Source organism: Eretmochelys imbricata, chromosome 2 (assembly GCF_965152235.1).
Source record: "Eretmochelys imbricata isolate rEreImb1 chromosome 2, rEreImb1.hap1, whole genome shotgun sequence".
Classification (NCBI taxonomy): Eukaryota; Metazoa; Chordata; order Testudines; family Cheloniidae; genus Eretmochelys; species Eretmochelys imbricata.
Genome location: NC_135573.1, coordinates 105,042,309 through 105,064,209, shown reverse-complemented (window position 1 = coordinate 105,064,209; position 21,901 = coordinate 105,042,309). Strand labels below are relative to the sequence as shown.

Below are 21,901 nucleotides of genomic sequence, written 5' to 3'. Positions count from 1 at the left end.
AGGTGAAGATAATAGACAATTGCTAGTCTCCAGACAGGATGTTTTGCAAAAATGTACAGCTATTTGAAGTAGTATCTTAATCCTCTGTAGAATCATAACTCTTGCAGTTGGAGTTCATCAACCAGATTTCTGTTATTGGTATAGGATGCATTCATTTCCCTCAGTTTCAGTTTGTGCTTCATTTCAAAATGGAATCAGTTGTACTGATGGAGGAAATTCATAGGAATGGTCTATAATTAAGAAAGTAATTTTGGAGTGATTCCAGTGATATTAGTGAATAATTAAAAGAACTTGGAAAGGCTATTTATCAGCTTGCAGACCTTTATTCTTTATAGAGCAGCAACATGCATTTACGGGAGAAGTCTGATCAGAAAATATTACATATTTTTCCTGTTAACATGAGGTGCTTTTCCCCTTCAGATATGCTCAGGTAAATAAACAGAAGAGGGATCCTAAAGCCAGAGGAAATGAACTAGACAGGAAAAGTAAATGGGGCAGATAGTGCTTTTTATAGACGTGACATCTCATTTACTTAGCGTGAAAGCTTAGGTCATTTTCTGTCGTCCTTAATGTTTTAATACCACAGACAGTATCACAACCCAACTCATGAATAGCGAAGCTTGAAACTCTGAAGACTGGGATTTCTGTCAGTGTTTGCTGAAAACAATTAGCCTTTAAACAAATTCATCTCAAAGACATATTGGGAACATCTTCCTCCATATGTTTCACAGAAATACATGAGACTTTGCTAGTTTTCTCGGAGAAGATAAATGTCACCCTTAACAGAATGTATTGTAAAAATATTAGATATTTTTAAAAATGTTGCTGAGACTAGATTTTTGTATTCCTACACTGGCAAAGCCAGGCTTCTGTAGTGCCATGAGTCTAATTGCACAAGATATGGAAGGAAAGCAATATAACACATGCATTTTTAAAACGTCAAAATTAGATATATTTTTCCCTTTTATGTGACGGTCCTGTGACCTAAATGGGATTTCTGCTATGCAGTTCTATAGGATCAGTCAAAAGAAATACAGAAAGGATATCATTGTCTGTTAAGTTTTATGTAAAATGTGAGTAATTTCTGTAGAATTCGGTTAAGGCCCTGGTTCAACAAAAAACTTAAGAATGTAGTTGTCTATCCCCATGCAACAAGACCCATACTTACATTCCATTGGCTTTAATAGAACTTAAGCACTGGCTTATGTGCTTTGCTGAATCAGAGCCTAAATTTCTGTAGAATTGTATGGTACTCAGCTTTATAGGACTTTCCATAAGAACTTATAAGAGAAATATCTCAATTTCCAAGCCTAATATTGCAGGAAGAGAAGCAAGTGCTGTGTACCCCCTGGGGAGCTGGGACTCTTCCCTTGCCTGTGGTATCCAGTTCAGATCACAAGACTGGAAGTATAAACTGACCATAAACCTATTCCTGTTAGAGCAGAGTAAACAGTGAATGTTATTGCAGTAACTCTGCAGTATGGGGCAGGAGTCCTGGAGAAAACATAACATATAACAATATCATGTAGGATTATTGTAATGTGTGATACAAAGGGGCAGAGGTAGGGTTCTATGGACATCCTTCACTTCAGCGTTTCCTGTCCTTTGAGTGCTTCTCTGCAAAACTTAACAATTCTTTTAATATAGGTTTATTGGTAGGGAGTGTAATAATACACTGGATAAGCAAAGCAACACGTGTTTCAAACCTGGAAATGGACTTTATTGGATTAATGAGTTATTAGGGAAAGCTGTTCTTGTTATTAGAGAAAAATGGAGCTTGAAGAAGGAAAATAACAAGCATGAAGGGGTGTTTGAGACTTCAAAGGAAGCCAAGAAAAGAGAAGTAGAGTGTGAGGATAAATATTGGTTGGTCTGATGATCAAAGTTTCGTGCAAGCTTTAAATTCTTTTTTCCCCCTAGAGTTTAATTCAGAGATGAAAATAAATTAACATTCCAGAACAATTTTGTGTGTCGGGAAATAAATGGATTATGGAATTTTTCATAAGATGCTGTTCATCTAAAGTTCTAGCCTCATGATTATACCCATGGAGTCTCCTCGTGTTTCATTTCTTTTTCTTGTCCTGGGGGCTCAAGCCTTTGCTTATTGATTGTAGCATATAAGCACTAGTAATTATAGACTGCACTGAACGTGCTATAGTAAATGACAAACCGCTGCTCGAAATCCACATGTTTTTTTAAAAAAGGAGCCTTTTTCTCCCCTGCCAGGTACTTTCAACAGCTTCCATAGCAACTATCCATCTTGAGGTCTGTTATCTCTGATATTTAAAAATAGTCCATCCTAATGGAGGGCCAGTTATTGACTATTCTATAGCACATGGAGACACACAAGCTTTTGTGGTGTGGACAATTCTTTTGAAAGATAAGGCAGTAAAATATAGGAAATAATTATATAAAATAATATTGGGTTGTGGTTGCTGCTGTATATGTTTTGGCAATTGCTATTAAAGAAAAATGCAGCAATTAGTTGCAGCTCAAGTAGCTGCATATATAGTAATATGTTAAATAGTGAATTTCACACCCATTTGTGGAATTCTCTCTTTCTTTCTGATTATTTCCATTCAATAGGAGCTGATAATTCCTGGTCTTTCTTGTAAGTAGAAAAAAAGGTAACCCCACTCCCGGGGGAAAAGTTTTCAGAAACATAAACGGCAGCCTAGTCATCCAACTCCCATTGAAAGTCCATATCTTTACCTAGTGTATAAATATCTTTATCTCTCTAATTAGATATAGGAGGAAAATTTTCAAAGGCACAAAAGGAAGTTAAGTGCCCAGCTCCCATGGACTTTCAGAGGCAGAACCTTTGTATCTTTGAAAATCTCCCCCTATATCTAACTAGAAAGAAGAGTAAGGTTCCATTCCTGCAAATATGCATGTGCTTGACTTTAGTGTGGCTACTCATGGAAGTAAAGTTACAGACATGTGCAAGTGTTTACAAAATCAGGGACAGAATTATTGGCAAAAAAACTAGGAGCTGACTTTATTTGCTACTTTATGCCTTATAATTATATGTAGTAATTAGATTATTGTCTCTCATTACAGTAAAGGTTTGGTTTTTTTTATTTTGTTTTAGGAATTATACTTTAAGGTTCATGCCAATACCTATGAATGATGCTTCTCAAGCACTTAAAACAAACCCTGAAAAAACAGAGGAGGCGCTGCAAAAGGTATTACATATACAATTCACTCTCAGAAAAAATGAGAAATAACTTCATGTGGTTGTAAATTGACTGAGTAAGAATTCTTTGCTAGATTCATTGAGTATTTCATTTACATGGACACGCATGAACATGTGGACAGGTTATGGTAATCAAGAATCATAACTGCATGGAAGGCTCTGTGTTCAAAATGATTCATTTGAGCTGAGCCATAGAATGCAATGGCTTAATAACAACGAACCACAAAATAAGGAAATACTGATTAAACTGTGTGTGTGCGCACACGCGCGCATGTATATGATTAGAAATTGGCACGTGTGTGTATTTCTGTGTATTTAGATGGTTTTGTGCATTTTATTGCTGTTGAAGCGCAGAGAGTACTCAGCACAGTACAAGACACAAAAGACTGAGAGAGGCTGTTGTGGAATGTAGACTCGTTTTTAATTTGATGGGTAGATATCAGCATATTTACTTGATGTGTTCACGTTACATAAACACCACACACACACCATCAAAAATTAATTTAACTGAAGTGATCTCTTGGATAAGGACTATGTTGGCAAAAATTTGTCTGTAGCTGTCTAAATCTCATGGATTATAGAACTCCCAACTTTTAATACAGTCAGTCATGCAGGCTCTACAGGAGTCATCTTGTCTATCAGGAAAAAAAAACATGGTCTGCAACTTTTTAATGCGTTGAGTTTTTTTAAAATAAGGCTGGGGGCATAAAAACTCACAAAGCTGTGATTAAGTAATGTAAGTATGTGATCCTTACGAGCCAAAAACCTTTCTGTTAAGTGATCTTCAAATGGAAAAATACTGCTTTTTTTTTCTTGATGATGTACATGGATGGTCTGAATTCTGCTTCTTTTTTAACACCTGAAGCATATGGGCTTATATCCCTTACGTTAGACAGATTATAATATTTTCATAACAGTGGATATTCCTTTTATCAAGAAAAAGGGAGATCTTTTCAAAATCTAATGAAGCTCTTGGCCTTAATGTTATCTTGTGGCAATGAGTTCTGTGGCTTACTTATGCACTATATATGAAGTATTTTCTTTTCTCAGTTTAACATTTATTCACAGGATATACAAGACCTCAGTTTGTTTGGCTTCTTTTGTTATTAAACAACTTTTCAGGTATTTTTTTTATACATCATGAAGAAACAAAAACAAAAAGTACAGTCATCTTTAAAGTAGATCTGGGTGAAATTTTTCAGGCCAATAGTTTATTTGTTGAAAAATGCTGTTTTAGTGGATCCAAAATTATTTGCAAATTTGACATGAATTCACGGAATAGTTTTGGCCCAAATATTTTTTGTGGGGACTTAGATGCCACCCACAAAGCAAAGGTGGTGGTGGCCAATTTATAAGTTTTAGCCCAGTGGTTAGAGCTCTCACCTGAGATACGGGAGATCCAGGTTCAGATGCCCCTTAGAATCATAGAATCATAGAATATCAGGGTTGGAAGGGACCCCTGAAGGTCATCTAGTCCAACCCCCTGCTTGAAGCAGGACCAATTCCCAGTTAAATCATCCCAGCCAGGGCTTTGTCAAGCCTGACCTTAAAAACTTCCAAGGAAGGAGATTCCACCACCTCCCTAGGCAACGCATTCCAGTGTTTCACCACCCTCTTAGTGAAAAAGTTTTTCCTAATATCCAATCTAAACCTCCCCCACTGCAACTTGAGACCATTACTCCTCGTTCTGTCATCTGCTACCATTGAGAACAGTCTAGAGCCATCCTCTTTGGAACCCCCTTTCAGGTAGTTGAAAGCAGCTATCAAATCCCCCCTCATTCTTCTCTTCTGCAGGCTAAACAATCCCAGCTCCCTCAGCCTCTCCTCATAAGTCATGTGTTCTAGACCCCTAATCATTTTTGTTGCCCTTCGCTGGACTCTCTCCAATTTATCCACATCCTTCTTGTAGTGTGGGGTCCAAAACTGGACACAGTACTCCAGATGAGGCCTCACCAATGTCGAATAGAGGGGGACGATCACGTCCCTCGATCTGCTCGCTATGCCCCTACGTATACATCCCAAAATGCCATTGGCCTTCTTGGCAACAAGGGCACACTGCTGACTCATATCCAGCTTCTCGTCCACTGTCACCCCCAGGTCCTTTTCCGCAGAACTGCTGCCTAGCCATTCGGTCCCTAGTCTGTAGCGGTGCATTGGATTCTTCCGTCCTAAGTGCAGGACCCTGCACTTATCCTTATTGAACCTCATCAGATTTCTTTTGGCCCAATCCTCCAATTTGTCTAGGTCCTTCTGTATCCTATCCCTCCCCCCCAGCGTGTCTACCACTCCTCCCAGTTTAGTATCGTCCGCAAATTTGCTGAGAGTGCAATCCACACCATCCTCCAGATCATTTATGAAGATATTGAACAAAACCGGCCCCAGGACCGACCCCTGGGGCACTCCACTTGACACCGGCTGCCAACTAGACATGGAGCCATTGATCACTACCCGTTGAGCCCGACAATCTAGCCAGCTTTCTACCCACCCTATAGTGCATTCATCCAGCCCATACTTCCTTAACTTGCTGACAAGAATACTGTGGGAGACCGTGTCAAAAGCTTTGCTAAAGTCAAGAAACAATACATCCACTGCTTTCCCTTCATCCACAGAACCAGTAATCTCATCATAAAAGGTGATTAGATTAGTCAGGCATGACCTTCCCTTGGTGAATCCATGCTGGCTGTTCCTGATCACTTTCCTCTCATGCAAGTACTTCAAGATTGATTCTTTGAGGACCTGCTCCATGATTTTTCCAGGGACTGAGGTGAGGCTGACTGGCCTGTAGTTCCCAGGATCCTCCTTCTTCCCTTTTTTAAAGATTGGCACTACATTAGCCTTTTTCCAGTCATCCGGGACTTCCCCGGTTCGCCACGAGTTTTCAAAGATAATGGCCAATGGCTCTGCAATCACAGCCGCCAATTCCTTCAGCACTCTCGGATGCAACTCGTCCGGCCCCATGGACTTGTGCACGTCCAGCTTTTCTAAATAGTCCCTAACCACCTCTATCTCCACAGAGGGCTGGCCATCTCTTCCCCATTTTGTGATGCCCAGCGTAGCAGTCTGGGAGCTGACCTTGTTAGTGAAAACAGAGGCAAAAAAAGCATTGAGTACATTAGCTTTTTCCACATCCTCTGTCACTAGGTTGCCTCCCTCATTCAGTAAGGGGCCCACACTTTCCTTGGCTTTCTTCTTGTTGCCAACATACCTGAAGAAACCCTTCTTGTTACTCTTGACATCTCTCGCTAGCTGCAGCTCCAGGTGCGATTTGGCCCTCCTGATTTCATTCCTACATGCCCGAGCAATATTTTTATACTCTTCCCTGGTCATATGTCCAACCTTCCACTTCTTGTAAGCTTCTTTTTTATGTTTAAGATCCGCTAGGATTTCACCGTTAAGCCAAGCCGGTCGCCTGCCATATTTACAAATCCCTTCTGCCTGATGTGGAGCAGGGATTTGAACTTGAGTCTCCCCCATTGCAGGAGAGTGCCCAAGTCACTGGGTGGGTCTCTCTCAATCTCCTGTTGAAGCTATTTCACTTTGTATAAATAATTAGTTTTTGAAGCAGGGACTTGAACATGGGTTTCCCACCACCAGGCTAGAGTCATTTTGCTCTTTTTTCCTTGGCCCAATGCCTATTCATGGTCATTCATAGTGGAATTTGGTTTCACCAAATCTGAACTTTTTCTTTTTCTTTTTCTTTTTCCTTTCAGAACTGACAGTGAATTGAAAAATTAGTTATTGACCCATCTTTACTTTAAAGTGCACGTTATCCTTTAAGTTGTCGTTTGAGCTTTTCACAATAGCTTGAGTAGTTGTAAAAGAAATGTGTACAGTATCTTGTATGCATCTAATTTCTAGTATAGATCATCATGGTGTTAAAGACAATATTTTAATGAGAGAGAAAAATGGTAGCTCATCCCCTTCAGACAACTTTCGAACATTAAATGTGTAAAAATGAATAATTGGCCATATCAAGAACACTTCATCGGCAAAATGGGTAAAGAGCCCTCCAAATTTATTCAAAACACCAAGCCAAATTTTACAACTTATAGCTGTTCTAAAGCAAACACCTAAAATGGGACCTTTTAGTGGACCAACAATTAAAGTCCAAATAGATATTTTAACGATTTGTAGCTTTGTTTTTTAAACAAAAAAATGCTCATGCACCAGGATGCTTGTTAGAAATTTTGTAACTTGAAATCAATGACTTTTATACAACACTGTAAAGCCGGGGTTTATCCTGGCACAGCTGACAGCCCTAGCTGTGATAGCATAGAAGTGCTATTATAAAAATATGTAAGCAGTATTTGTTTTTTAAATTTTCTGCAAGTGTATTTGTTCTCACTTTTCCCAATGGTGTTTTTTAGGTTTACCTGTCTGATGTGAAGATATGGTCTCACTTTGTTTCCTAGTTGCAGAGGACTACATAGAATATTTAAATATCACATGAAAAATGTTAGGTATATGTTGAGGTGGATCAAGGGTGTTAATTGTTTTATTTTTTGTTTATTTGCTCCTAATAGCTCTTAACTTTATAACTCTTCAAGGCCCCCAAATCAGCAACATACTTAAGCACATGCCTAACTTTAAATTAGTGAAAAATCCCATTTGAAGTCAGTGGGACTACTCACATGCTTAACTAACTTTCTGAATCAGCACCTAGATAGTAAAAGTTTACTTGAAAGAGAAATATTGAAAGTGAAAGATGGGGAGAGTAAAAGCAGTATCCTAATCTGACTTTTACTTTTAGATAGAAAACTACTTGCTTCGTAATCATGAGACCAGAAAATACCTACAGGAGCAGGCATACAGGCTGCAGCAGGGCATCGTCACCAGCACCACACAACAGGTGAGAGCCTTGTGCTTTGCTGATAGCTCTTCCTGTATTAAATGACTGCCTCCGGGCCAAATTGTTCTGTTTACACCGGCTGAAAGAAACATTTGGCTTTGACAGCCTGGTTGGTTTTCAAAAAAAGTTGTCACTGCCAAATTCTGCACTATGGAAGCTGCAGAAAGACCAAGTTTTTGCAGAAGCACCTATGTGCTACATGGACAGGTGCTGTGCAAAAGCCTAAATTGAGCGAGAGAGAGAGTGTATCATGTTCTCTGCTGTGCCTCCAGGAGGTGCAGTACAGAAGATTCAGCCCTGAGGCAGTGAGGAAAAGGGTGACTTTAAGCTCCCTTTGTGCTCTCCAGCTTCTGGGCTGCTGCATGGGCTAAAAAGGCCCAGGTGTAACTTAGGAAGTTATGAGTGGTGCTCTAGTGCAACCGAAGCCAGGGTGGCTTTGATGGCAAGTGCTATAACTCTGGCACCTCCCACCGTGGCATACCTCCTACACCAGAGCTTGCAGGAGGGCCAGCAAACGGGGTGTAGGGTGATCCTTGGCAGCCCAATACAGTGCCTGCCCCCGAGCAAGTCTTTCCTGGCTTCTTACAGGTTGTTTACATCCCCGATACACCACCAGGGCAAGGTGGCAGAAGATGGATATGACAAAATGGCTTTTACTTTGAAACTCTCTTAGCCGCTTGGTATTCCAGTGAAACTCCAAAGCAAATGGAGGAGCAGAGCAGCCTTATTCTAATCCTTAGTGTAACCAGTAAAACGATTGCCTCTCCTTATTTTCTCTGTACAATCTTTTTCTGACTTGTGATTCAGAAGTTTTTTCTTCTCGCTCCATTATATGACAAATCAAATGTGACAACATTGTATTATTAGAGCCTGAAACAATTTTCCACCCTCTTGACAGAGAAAATGATGCACAAGGATGTACTGGCATTAAAAACTGCAAAGGCAATGCCTTTTTATTTTATTTTAGTTGTCATTCATCTAGTCCATTAGCATCGTTTTCATGTAAATAATTTCCTGTGACATTGTTTAGATCTTTTTACAACTTAACCGTTTCCCTTTTTTCCCCAGAATAAAAGCACACACACTCTTCAATATATATAAACGTGCGTAACTACGGAACCTCAAGGGAGTTCATCTTCACTATTTTTATGCTATATATAAATTACTCCTATATGGTATGTGATCAGGAGTGAATAATCTAGTTCATCCTGTGTCACTGCATGATTATTCCCCCAGTATGTTCTCTGTTGATTTGTCCAGTCCAGTTTTTTTAATTATCCCAGCAATGGAATTTCCCCCCAGTCTAATAGTTATTTAGTTGTTTGTAAAGCCCTTTGAAGAGGAGAAGCACTATAGAGCAGCAAAGAAAGAAGGTGCTGTGGACGCACTGCTGTACTAGTTGCAGTTTGAAAAATGTTGAATCTACAAATATTACATGATCAGGCATGTACTTGGTTGGGGTTTCAACTTGTTAGGTGGATACCAATTTTAATGAATTCACTTAAACTCTCTGTATTGTCCATGTCCTTTTATAAGTGCTTCCTGGCCACACCCCCGATTCCTTTAGTCACAAGTGACTGTTAAACAGAACATGTGGCTCGTGCCTGCCAGGCATATTGGTCTGTCTTGCCCATCTCATAAAGGCACACCTACACTACCTTCCCACTCTGTGTTTGGAATATTTTGTATTGAAAACAAGTATTGAGCATGTGATTCAAATACATAAAGCTTGATATAGTGCTTTGTGAAAGATCTGGGGCAGCTTTCTGCTTTGGTAGCCACAGATCCCAAATGAGTATTCTTTGTGACTGAAAATATCTACTGTGCGAAAGAAATTCCCAATGCTTACACAGTAATGTTTTGTTCAGACAATAGAAATCATTGCTAGTGTTTGAACTGGTCATGGGGGAGCTTAGTGTTACTGTGTCCAAGTTCTTGGAACAATTCAGTAACCTTCACACCGAGTTTTATGGTTGGTCAGTGTTTTTATGCCATGCCAAAAAACAAAACAACCCCACACCAACCCTGAAAAGATAACTTACAGCTGTGGGGAAAAACAAAATTAATAATAATTAATAATAAATAAATAATGTGGTGGTGGTTTGTTTGGACCTTTTTTACTATAGTAAGAAATATATGTAAATTTTTTAAACCAGGAACGTATGTACACACACAGACTCTGATCATGCATTCCTAGTACTTTTGCATCCCAACAGCAATTCCCACCAGGTTCATTTTGATTTGGAATCTGGGCTGAATCCCACAAAGACTGATATTTAACTTTTTGTTTGTTCAGCATCACTTCTTTGCAATTTAACCCCTTATCTACTTTTACATCTGCTATTTCCTCTTCGTTTTTTTCTTTTGTTCTGAGTAGATGATTGACAGAATATGTGTTAAAGTGCAAGATCATCTCAACTCCTTAAGAAATTGTGGTGTGGATGCTGTACAGGAAGACCTGAAATCCGCAGAAAGGCTTATGCGGGATGCTAAGAACTCCAAAACAGTAAGCCCTGCTGAGCATTTAATATTTGGTTGTGCTGAGGAGGCTAGTATAAAAAGCTTTGTAAAAGAACTATAACCCTGATTCAGCAAAGCACTTAATTACATACAAAGTCCCTCTCTTTTTCCAGGGCTTATAATAATGTATCACATGAGAGTATTTTTCAGAGTATATGAACTGGTTATTATTTAAAAATGAACTTTCAATAAATATTTAAATGAATATAGTCATTTCCATCAGTTTGTTCAGGATTAAAGGTAGTTGGCTGAAAGCTAACTTTTAAAGTTGTTATATCTATCTTACAGCTATTACCAAATCTGTACCATCTTGGTGGAGCTTCTTGGGCAGGAGTGAATGACTCATTATCCAATCCGATACAGGAGACACTGGAATCCATGGCTGGGGAAGTCACGAGGGTTGTGGATGAACAACTTAAGGTCTGCATGTAGGGTTTTTTCTAATATACCTTGCATATACAAATGATAACTAAACAGAGGTGTGCAATTGCATCACGATTTTCCATTGCCATTGTGAACAAAAGAGTATATCTCATGCACGTTATGAGAACTAGAAAACCCATCAAACTTCAGTTATATTCTTGATGTTGGTTTTGGCATATTATGTGCTTATTGCCTGGGTGGCTAATCACTAAGACATTTTTCTTAGTAAGAAGTACAAAATTCACTTAAATGTTTGGCACAGAAAGAAAAGGAGGAGGGTACACCACCTTGTATCAAGCCAGGTATTGGGACTTCCACCCTGTCTTGTGGTTTTGCCAGAGGAGGGCAACTTTTAGATTGCAGCTGAGACTGTAGGAGAGTTATACTGAATGAGGGAATCTCCCAGGCACCCTAGAAACTTTCTAGGATGTACTTGCCAGTCTGGGTGCCCCAATGGAGTGGAAGTTGTGAGCACCATGTGCTGAGAAGACTGTGCTGCTAGGGAAGATCTATCAGCAGAAACTTGGTCTGTAAATCAGTCCCACCAATTTCACTTCTGTCTTTTTGCTTGCATGTCTTTACCAGAAGGCTTCCTTCTAGGAGCTCCCAGTCAGTTGCTGTCCATCTTTTCAAGGGGGATCCTTTTAAATGTTTCTTACCAAACCTGCAATTCTTCAAGTAGGAATTAATCCCCAATGATCCGCAATCACTCAGCTTCCCACCTGCTTAATCATTTGAAACTATATACTAGGTCCTGTGCTATAGTTAAAGGAGCTGAGGAAGAGAAGTGCATCCCACATAGTTCATATGTTTAAAAAAAGAGATCTACATTAGATCCAGCAAAGGGACAAGGTGGAAGATTTTTTCAATTCTGTGAAGGAGCATTTGAAAAGTATAAGAATGTTGTTTGGGGTGGGGAGGGATTAACCCGTTCATACCATTGTCCTATTCACCAGTAAGCAGCCAGGCTATGTTTGACTATATTTAAATTTATCAAAGAATCTGAAAATGCAGATTAGACTTCTGAGACAAAAATAAATGCTTTAGTCAGTGGGAATGTAATGAAGAACAGTAATAATAGCACATTACTAATTACTTTTCCTAAATTAAAAAAGTTAATGAGGAGGAAAATGTTGTGGATTATAGACTATTTTGTTCCCCTCTCCCCTTTATGCGTAATAAGGTGAGGATTCTATGTATCAGTTTTTATTTTAAATCTCTTTTTGCATAAGAGCTTGTAGAGGTGAAGCTAATCTCTCCACAGGGTTCTTGACTGTAGAGTTTCCAGGCTTAGTCATTGAAATATGCATAATCAGTTCTGTTCTCTGTGCAGGACTGATGCATTTAAGTAAGTCCTGTGCATTTTAAACAGCCTTGTCAAAGAAAAGCTACATTTAGAATTTCATTTACAGAAGCATTGCTTGGTTGTATTGTGGTTTAAGATTGAGGCATTTATGCTTACACATCTTTAAAGCAAATGGCAGTTTTTTAGGTCAAGTTTAGTATCCTTTTACAATTACTTCTATTATCTGTATAGCACCAAGGGTCTGCTAGGTGCCTTATAGATAGCGACGAAGTGAAGTTCCTCTATATATACTTAGGTGTCATTCTTCCAGGTCAGGCTGAAGACTATTTTTTTTCTTTAATTTGAGAAGGGGATTAATCTTTTTTTTTTTTTTGTTCTCTTGGATTGTTTCTGCTGGTTCAAGAACTCTCCTGGTGTTCACCATTTGTTTGTGAACCTAAATAGGAGGCTTATGTAAATCGGCCTTATTGGCATATTGTCCTCAGGACAGAAACTGTGCCAGAAATATTTTGGAGCTCTGGTTTTGACTTCAGTTCCCATAGCAATAAGAGCACACCTTTTCGGGAAGTAGCCAGTGGAAGCTGGAAAAGGTCACCAAAGAACCTTTGAACAAATGGGAAATGAGATTTTTCCCTGAAATGGAAGGTAGGGGAGGTGAAGGAAGGAGTGGAAGAAGAATAAGCAGCTTGAAGTTAGTGAGTCAGCAAGGGAAATCACAGCTGAGTTAGAAATCACAGCTGAGTTCCTAGAAAATACTTTGCAAGTTCCTGCAGAGTATCACTGCCAGGCAAAGTCACCTGCTGATGCAAGGAACCCAACGGTTCTTTTTTCAGCCAATGAAGACCTCAGACAAGACATAAGATCCTGAAGCAAGAGAAGAGACTCTTATATGGCCCAGGGGACTGCTTCATCCAATCCTCCTCAGAAACACCTGTCTCATAGATTTTAAGACCAGAAGAGACCTTATCTTAATTTTAGTAAGGGTTTTGACGCAATCCTGCATGACATTCTCATAAGCAAACTAGGGAAGTGGGGTCTAGATGAAATTATTATAAGGTAGGTGTACAACGAAAGGAGTAGTTATCAATGGTTCGCTGTCAGACTGGGAGAGCATATCTAGTAGGGTACCACAAGAGTCAATCCTGGCTCTGGTACAGTTCAGTATTTTCATTAATGATTTGTATAATGGCGTAGAGTATATGCTTTTAAAATTTTCAGATGACATCAAGCTGGGATGGGTTGCAAGCACTTTCGAGGACCAGATTACAATTTAAAGTGACTGTGGCAGACTAGAGAATTGGTCTGAATTAAACAAGATGAAATTCAATATAGACAAGTGCAAAGTACTTCACTTAGAAAGGAAAAATCAAATCAACTACAAAATGGGGAATAACTGGCTAGGTGGTAGTACTGCTGAAAAAGGATCTGGGAGTTAAAGTGGACCACAAATTGAAGATGAGTCAACAATGTGATGCAGCTGCAAAAAGGCTAATATGATTCTGAGGTGTATTAACAGGATTGTTGTATGTAAGCCATGGGAGGGAATTGTTCCACTCTCCTAGGCACTCGTGAGGCTCAGCTGGAGTACTGTGTCCAGTTCTGGGCACCACACTTTAGGAAAGATGTAGAAAAATTGAAGGAGTCTAGAGGGATATGATGGTATTGCCAGGCCCAAACATTCGCAAGTCTTGAGTCAGGCCTCAAAAATCATGGGATTGGCTTACAAATCATGATATGGGTAGGTAGATAGATGCACACACACACACTTATGTATATAAGATTTTAGTTTATTTCTGTCTCCTGGCTTTGGAGATTTTAGTGTTCACATTTTCTAGCTTTTCTCTGCAACCATGAGGGCTAGAAGCTTTCTTTTTTTTATTTTTATTTTTTTTAATGAAAGTTGAGATTCTCATGTGTAAATCACTTGATTCCAGGAGCTGGGCCTTAAGAAAAACAGCTAATTTATTGAGACGTGATAAAATTGCAAGCACTAGCGACAGTGGGGATCAGTCCACACACGTCTGGCTTTGCTCTCAGGCCACATGGAAGGAAGACTCTTCTAAACACCAACAGGGAAGCACAAAAGCCCTTATTTGTTTTAAAAAAAAAAAAGATTTAAAAATTTGGGCATAGGTTTTAAAAAGTGCTTTCTCTGAAAATATTTTTTTTTAAAAGGTCAAGCTTTAATTTATATGTCCACTGGAATATTTATATGTATTGTAATTGAAATCAATATATTTGAAAATGTGGAAAAACATCAAAAATATTTAATAAATTTCATTTGGCATTCTATTGTTTAACAGTGTGATTCAAAATTATTAATCACAATTTTTTAATTGCAGTTAATTTTTTTGAGCTAATCACGTGATTTAACTGTGATTAATCAAAAGCCCTAGTGTGTGTGTGTGCGCGTATGTATATATATTATAAATTAATGGTGATTAATCACACTGTTAAACAATAGAATTCCAATTTAAATTTATTAAATATTTTTGGGTGTTTTTCCATATTTTCAAATATATTGATTTACGTTACAACACAGAATACAAAGTGTACAGTACTCACTTTATATTATTATTTTTGATTACAAATATTTGCACTGTAAAAATGATAAACAAATAGTATTTTTCAGTTCACCTCATACAAGCACTGTAGTGCAATCTCTTTATCGTGAAAGTGCAACTTACAGATGTAGAATTTTATTTTTTACATAACTGCACTCCAAAACAATGTAAAACTTTAGCGCCTGCAAGCCCACTCAGTCCTACTTATTATTCAGCCAATCACTAAGACAAACAAGTTTCTTGACATTTACGGGACGCAATGCTGCCTGCTTCTTATGTAAATGTCACCTGAAAGTGAGAACATACAATTCACCACCAAGGAGTTCAGTCACAAATTTAATTAACATTTTTTTTTAACAGGCGTAATCAGCATGTTCTCTGGAAGGGTGGTTGAAGCATGAAGGGGCATGTGAATCTTTAGCATGGCACATAAATATCTGGCAATGCCGGCTACAACAGTGCCATGCAAACACCTTTTCTCACTTTCAGGTGACATTGTGAACAAGTAGTGGGCAGCATTATATCCTGCAAATGTAAGCAAACTTGTTTGTCTGAGCGATTGGCTGAACAAGAAGTAGGGCTGAGTGGACTTGTAGACTCTAAAGGTTTACATTGTTTTATTTTTGAGTGCAGTTATATTTTGTACATAATTCTGCATTTGTAAGTTCAATTTTCATGATCAATATATTGCACTACAGTACTTGTATTCGGTGCATTGAAAAATACTATTTTTTTTATGTTTTACAGAGCAAATATTTGTAATAAAAAATAATATAAAGTGAGCACTGTACACTTTGTATTCTTTGTGGTAATTGAAATCAATATATTTTAAAATGTAGGAAACATCCAAAAATATTTAAATAAATTTAAATTAATTTTTTTAATCGTGTGATGAATTTTTTAATCGCTTGACAGCCCTAGTGTGTGTGTGTGTGTGTATATTGGATATTCTTGCCGGTAGATTCCTGCTCGCCTCTCAGGCAATGTACCTCTGCCTATTTCTGAAATAGGAAATAGTTCACAGTTGTCGCCATCCCCATCTGAGGAGACTCTGGACACCTTTTAAACAAGGAGGGTAGGACTGCAAAAGAAAACTGTGATTCAGAGCACAGATTAGCTGACCGTTGGAGGGTTTATTAGACTTCTTCAATAGAGTTTTCTTTTGCTTCTTAAAAATGCAGAGGTAGTGCTGAGTGTGCAGTGGGAACAGATGCATTGTTCTGGTAATTAACCAAATATAGTTTTCCCTAGTTATAACTTTTATATTTACAAAAAAAATATGTGTTTGGTTATCAAATCAGGCAAGTTGTTCCTCTCAGTTTTGTTCTGTAAATGCTTTTAAGATGTGTAAGCATACACAGTGCTGTGATCTCTCCTTCAACTAAAGCAATGCTGTGGAATTTCTGAGGGAGTGTTTATTGTTTTCTCTCACTTTGTGCTGCAGGCGCTGCTTGAGTCTATGGTGGACGCAGCTGAGAATCTTTGCCCGAATGTGATGAAGAAGACCCACATTCGGCAAGACCTGATTGAGGCCAGCACCGAGAAGATTTCCATTCCACGTACCTTTGTTAAAAATGTGCTCTTGGAGCAGTCTGGAATTGATATCCTCAATAAAATTAGGTATGTTAAAAGCACTATGAAACCTGTCCATAAATACTCTGAAGATGGTTAAAGGCCATGTGTTGAGTTGTCTTTCTGTGTTGCTTGTGTATATGTATATCAGTATGTTTCCTGAACATTCCCACGTAAGAATTCATATAGAAACTGGTATGTCACCATACAGGCCAATCGGCGTGGTCCAGGAAATGCAAATATTTAGGTTTCTACAACAAAGTTAATTGGATCATGTAGCACATATCTAGTATTTGGTATGCCTATTTTCCTTCTTATTTCTGTGGCTTTAAATGACACAATCAACATAAAAATTATATGTCTGAAATATGTTATCTACTGTTGTTACTGCTAACGCCTAAAATTACTATAACTGAAGGAAATTAGAAGATAACAAATACTATTGGCCACTTTACCACTTTATTTTGTGCATTTGATGGCATATTGTGTGTTGCTGGTTTTGCTGTTCTCCCTATTTAATCAGAAGACACTGTAACCCTTTTATGTGGGGGGGAGTTTTGCACAGCAACAAGGATCAGACAAACACATTTAAACATTTGAAAATAGGATATTCAAGCCACTAAAATTGGAAGGGGAATGCAGAGGCAGGTATAGCACTTTAAACTACTTGTAATTAATTATTTCTGAAAGACAAGATTCCAAGCTAGTTTTATTATATTTTTCTTTCTTAAATTTACACCAGAGCATATACAAGATGTACTATATGGTCAAGTTCAGGAGGTAGGAAACTTAAAACTTTATGGTTGCTATCATTTCGATGGAGATAATTTTCTGCTAGGCAGGATTAATAGCAAAAGCATGTCATTTTGCATTGTGATGGTTGTATCTTTGCAATGGGAAAAGAGAGATTTATTTGTAAAGCATTAAAACTTAGCTATGTAAGCTTTTCAGAACACAGTAAAATTTCAATACCCATGGCTAAACAAGTGTATTTAGATTTTGTTTTTAAATGGGAAGCGTGCGCTTTTTTCCCCATTACTCTTGTCAAATTCAAGAGTAGATGAATGAAACTCCTCTCTCTTTTGATCCTCCCTCCCTTCTCACATTTAAAAAACAAAACAAAATGACCTTTGCTTTGAGACCAATCGTGGAAATTTTCAGCCCCACAAGGAAATGTCATAAAAGGTTATAAGCAGCTGAAAACATAGATATTGCAGACTTAGCTACACCTTCTGATACTAATGAAGGCCATAAAAGGACTTTTTTAGAGTCACAAGTTGTAAATAGCTGTGGGGGTTTTCAAGCATATCAGCCATATGTTCTTCTACGTTATATTATTAACGCTATGCACCAATATAATACAAGGCAGTCCCATCTAATGGATCGGAAGGCATACAGACCAATTCTCCTCTCATTGTTTTCTTACCAGAAACTCTTATAATGGGATTGGATTCTCAAAAGGAGTTTATGGGAGCTCAGAACCGAACTTCATTGCATTATAATAGGAATTGGGTGCTGCATTCCCAGAGGCTCCTTTGAAAATACCGGGCACATTTAGGTTCCATTATTATGTCACTGCTATCTGTTGCTATTATTGCTTGTACATATTGCACACAAAGAGAAAGGGAACATAGCTTTGTGTGTTAACTTAAACTGTTTTGTGGGTTGATACCGATTTATGCAATTAGGAAAAGATCACAAAGCCAAGAACCAAACCATCTACTAAAGCAAGCATATTCTTTGTTGGGACACTTGTCTTTGTCTTTGTTTATGCTAAGGCCTAGCTTGCACTTAAAAAGTTTTACTCATATAACTATGTCAGTTGGGGAGAAGGGGTGATTTTTAAAAAAAAATTTTTAAGTTGACATCATTATGCCAGTAAAAACCCTGGTGTAGATGCAGCTATACTGTTGTAAGGCACTTTATACTGGTTTAACTTATTTTGTTTTGCCGAACCAGAATAAGCCATATTAGAATAAGCATTTTTATGAGAGTTAAATTGCATCCTCACGACGGAGTGGGATGTGTGTTAACGCTTTAACTATGCTGACACAGTTAAAACGATACAGTTTTTAAATGTAAACAAGACAGGACAAAAGCAACCAGAAAACGTTTTTTAATCTATTTATTCATTTAGGAAGTTTGACAGGTTTACAAATCGTTGCCATGTTACCATATCAGAAACCAAGTTGTAATCATTACAACCGTGAGCTTTTGTTACAGAAATATTATACAGTAAATATAGTAATCTCTCTATTTAATAGGGTATTACTATATTGTAAAAATGAGCCTCGGGCATGCCAGAAAACAAATTCAGTCACAATAGAAAGTTTGTATTTATTCATCCCTGTGAGATTTCTTCTTGCAAATAGGGAAGAAAATAAAGGGGGTTAGAGATAAATAAATCCTTGCTGCAGCCAATTTTAAATTCTGCATTTTGTGAGAAGTTTAACATAGGGAAATTCTGACTCAAGGCATCAAAGGGTTAACCATTTAATGTCTTCAAAAGGGCCACTGTACATCTTTTGCCTACAGCATGTTGGTTGGTTACCTAGAGTTTGTTTCAAGATTTGGGCTCCATGAATTAGTATAATTCTGGAGACTTCTGCACTCTGGGAATACTTACTACTACTAACATCAGAACAAATAGTGAAACATTTCTCTGTGTGTGTGTAGACGGAACAGTCACCATCTAAAGATGTGTGATGACAGTCAAAGCTAGAAAAAAAAAGTTTCATTTCCATGAAGAGAGAGTGGTAAACCGCAACACCAAGTACAAATCTAATGTAATGTTGGTTTCTGTGGGCTTGTCTTCACTGCAGTGTTAGCCTGAGGTATAGCAAGCACACAACCCAACTCCCATCCACAAACACACATTTCTAAGTCAAATAAGTGGTGTTTTAAATTCTTGTTAGCTGGCCCATGCTGGGAGGAGTGGGTGGTTTTGAAGCTGAGGTGATGCTGACACACAAGCTAGTAATGGATTGGGGATGCCACTGCAAGCTGCAGCTCAAGTGAGCTCCACTGCTAATCCAATCAGCGTGCTAATCAAGTCACTCTGCGGGTATATCTACACTGCAGCTGTGAGTGAGTCTCCCAACGCAGGCGAACAGACTCACACTAGAGGGGCTTGAGCTAGCGTGCTAAAACTAGCCGTGTGGACTACTACCGGCTCCTACGGAGACTCAGCCTAGCAACCTGAGCTCAGGCCCAGAGTGTCGGGGGGGCGTGAGAGTCTGAGCTGCCATCAGAGCCACAGTGTCCACACTACTATATTTAGTGCTAGCTCAAGTCTGTCTGCCTGGGCAGGGAGGCTCATTCCCAGCTGCAGGATTAACAAACCATGTGTGACTTGAGTGTGTTTTTGCAGTGTGGCTGCTCTAACCAGAGCTAAGCGTGCCCGAGTGGAGTAACTAGAGTATAGTAACTCATACTCGTTGCAGTGAAGGGGCAAGCCCAGTGTATACAGCGCTGACGTGTTAAATCTATCAGTGAGTCTGTGTTCCACACGTGCTTGTTGAATGCTAAATACATGGGACTGGCTGAAACAAAATTTGTAAGGCAGGAACTAGTTATTTAAAGCAAAAGCACAAACAGTTTGCATCCCAGGAATGGTGATGGCAGGTTGCAGAAACAATACAGTTGTCATTTAGCTGACAGAAGGGTACAAAAAGGAGACAGGGCAATGTGTATAGAGACTAATTGTTAGGTAAAACAAGCCTTAAACAGGTAAGACTGTCTGAATTCACTCCAGACCAGATTTGTCTTCTCTAACATCAACGCATGTATTATTCGTAAGCAAATCTGACCATATAGTTCTTATTAAGTTGTCCCTTAGCCAGATGTTTTTGTTTCTGCCATTAGAAAAATGTTAGAAGCAGGTTGAAAATGGTCCAGGAGTTCTTGTGTGTATTGCAGGATCTGAGAGTTATTTTTGAAGGGTTCAGTCCTTCTACTTGCACCTTCTTGTGTTTCATTCTCAAAGACAGTGGCAGACTCACAGATAATCTTCACACCCATAGAGCTAGTGCTGTAAGGGATGGCAAAGTTCTCTTGTGTGAATTGAAAGTTACTCTGTTCTCATTTTCAATGTTCACACAGCGAAGTGAAGCTGACTGTGGCGTCTTTCCTATCTGACCGAATTGTGGATGAAATCCTGGATGCACTTTCACATTGCCATCATAAACTGGTGAGTGTTTGCCCCAGTCCAAGTAGTTCAGGGTGTCTTACCCCCACCACAGCATTCATGACTTGTTCACTTTCTTCTTCTCACAACTGCATTTCTAAATCTGCCTAATTTTCATCAGCAGCGTCATTTGAAACATGGTCATAAGGTGAGTAGTCCTAGTTTAAGGCGAAAACAGCCACAGAAGAAGCTGCGTTATTTAGCTGCCTTACTATCTCTTGTATGAATTATCACATCTGAAACCAAAAATGGCTTTGCAAGAACATATATTCACTAGTTAAGGAGACAACTACTGGCTGTCGCGGTGAGACATTAGGCATTGCGATTGAAATAAAGTCAGATTTCGTTCTGTAGGAGACTGTGGAGCAAGCTGTAGAGACCTTACTTCCCAAACCGGTGCATATTCTGAGGCTACTTCAGAAATGTGAGGTCTTAGACTGGAAGATGTATCTATGTAGAAGATAAAATGTTCAGCTATTTACTGGAAGACGTTCTGCTGTCAACCACTTAACTGTCGATGTACCTGCTTCCTGAAGATTAGAGAAGAAATAGTGCTGTATGTCTACAGATCAGTTTATGGGCTCCTGTATGTTAAATGTTATTTTTAGTGGAGAGGGAAGTAGATTATTGGACTCAGACCCAAGTTTGATGAGGGTGGGAGTAGCTAATGCTGGATTGCACAGAGCTATATAAAAAGACTGGCAGCAATAGCCAAAAAAAAAAAAAAAAACAAATTTCCAAAATTTTCCCAAAGTTCCACTGAGAGTCAACGCTCCAAGCGTAGGAGCAGTATTGGCAGCATTGTCAATATAAGACAGATTTGTTTCACTATTATTGGTGCTCCTGCTGTTATGAAATGCTTCCTTTGTAGATCAAAGTATAAAGCTATTGCATGCAGAGACATTTGGAGAAACACAGTAGTTCCACCTAGGAACTATCCAGTTAGATCTGTGTCTACCTTGTTTTCTATAGCACTGGCATGTTAAGGACCCTGGAGAGAGAGAATTTCATTAAAAACATTAATTTTAAGGCTTATTAAATATGCAACAAATTTTACATGTAGGGGAAATTTTACACCAAGTATAATTAAAAACAGCTGAGGATTCATGTAGAGTCCTTTCTGAGATTATGAAAGGCTAGTCTCAAACAGAAACTTTTGTTTCAAGTGTGAATGCTTTAGGAACAAGCAAATTCAAATTGCCCTAAACCATTATTAAGCCCAAGGTCAACCTATCTCCCATTCTATGTTGGAGCTTTAAAATCATACACAATATTAAGTGTAGTG

The 21,901-nt window shown here is 38.6% G+C and overlaps 1 protein-coding gene across 2 annotated transcripts in view; it reads left to right on the top strand.

Annotated features, from left to right (window-relative positions):
* Nucleotides 1–21,901, top strand: part of CARMIL1 (capping protein regulator and myosin 1 linker 1) — a 257,979-nt gene that overhangs the window by 174,267 nt on the left and 61,811 nt on the right. For both annotated transcript variants that reach the window (XR_013345180.1, XM_077810553.1), the window contains exons 23-28: nucleotides 3,092–3,185; nucleotides 7,947–8,045; nucleotides 10,423–10,551; nucleotides 10,854–10,985; nucleotides 16,303–16,478; nucleotides 20,532–20,619. Coding sequence is in view for 1 of the 2 variants with exons in the window: in XM_077810553.1 (XP_077666679.1) it covers nucleotides 3,092–3,185; nucleotides 7,947–8,045; nucleotides 10,423–10,551; nucleotides 10,854–10,985; nucleotides 16,303–16,478; nucleotides 20,532–20,619 (718 nt within the window). In the remaining variant the exon portion in view is untranslated. The remainder of the gene's footprint in view (nucleotides 1–3,091; nucleotides 3,186–7,946; nucleotides 8,046–10,422; nucleotides 10,552–10,853; nucleotides 10,986–16,302; nucleotides 16,479–20,531; nucleotides 20,620–21,901) is intronic.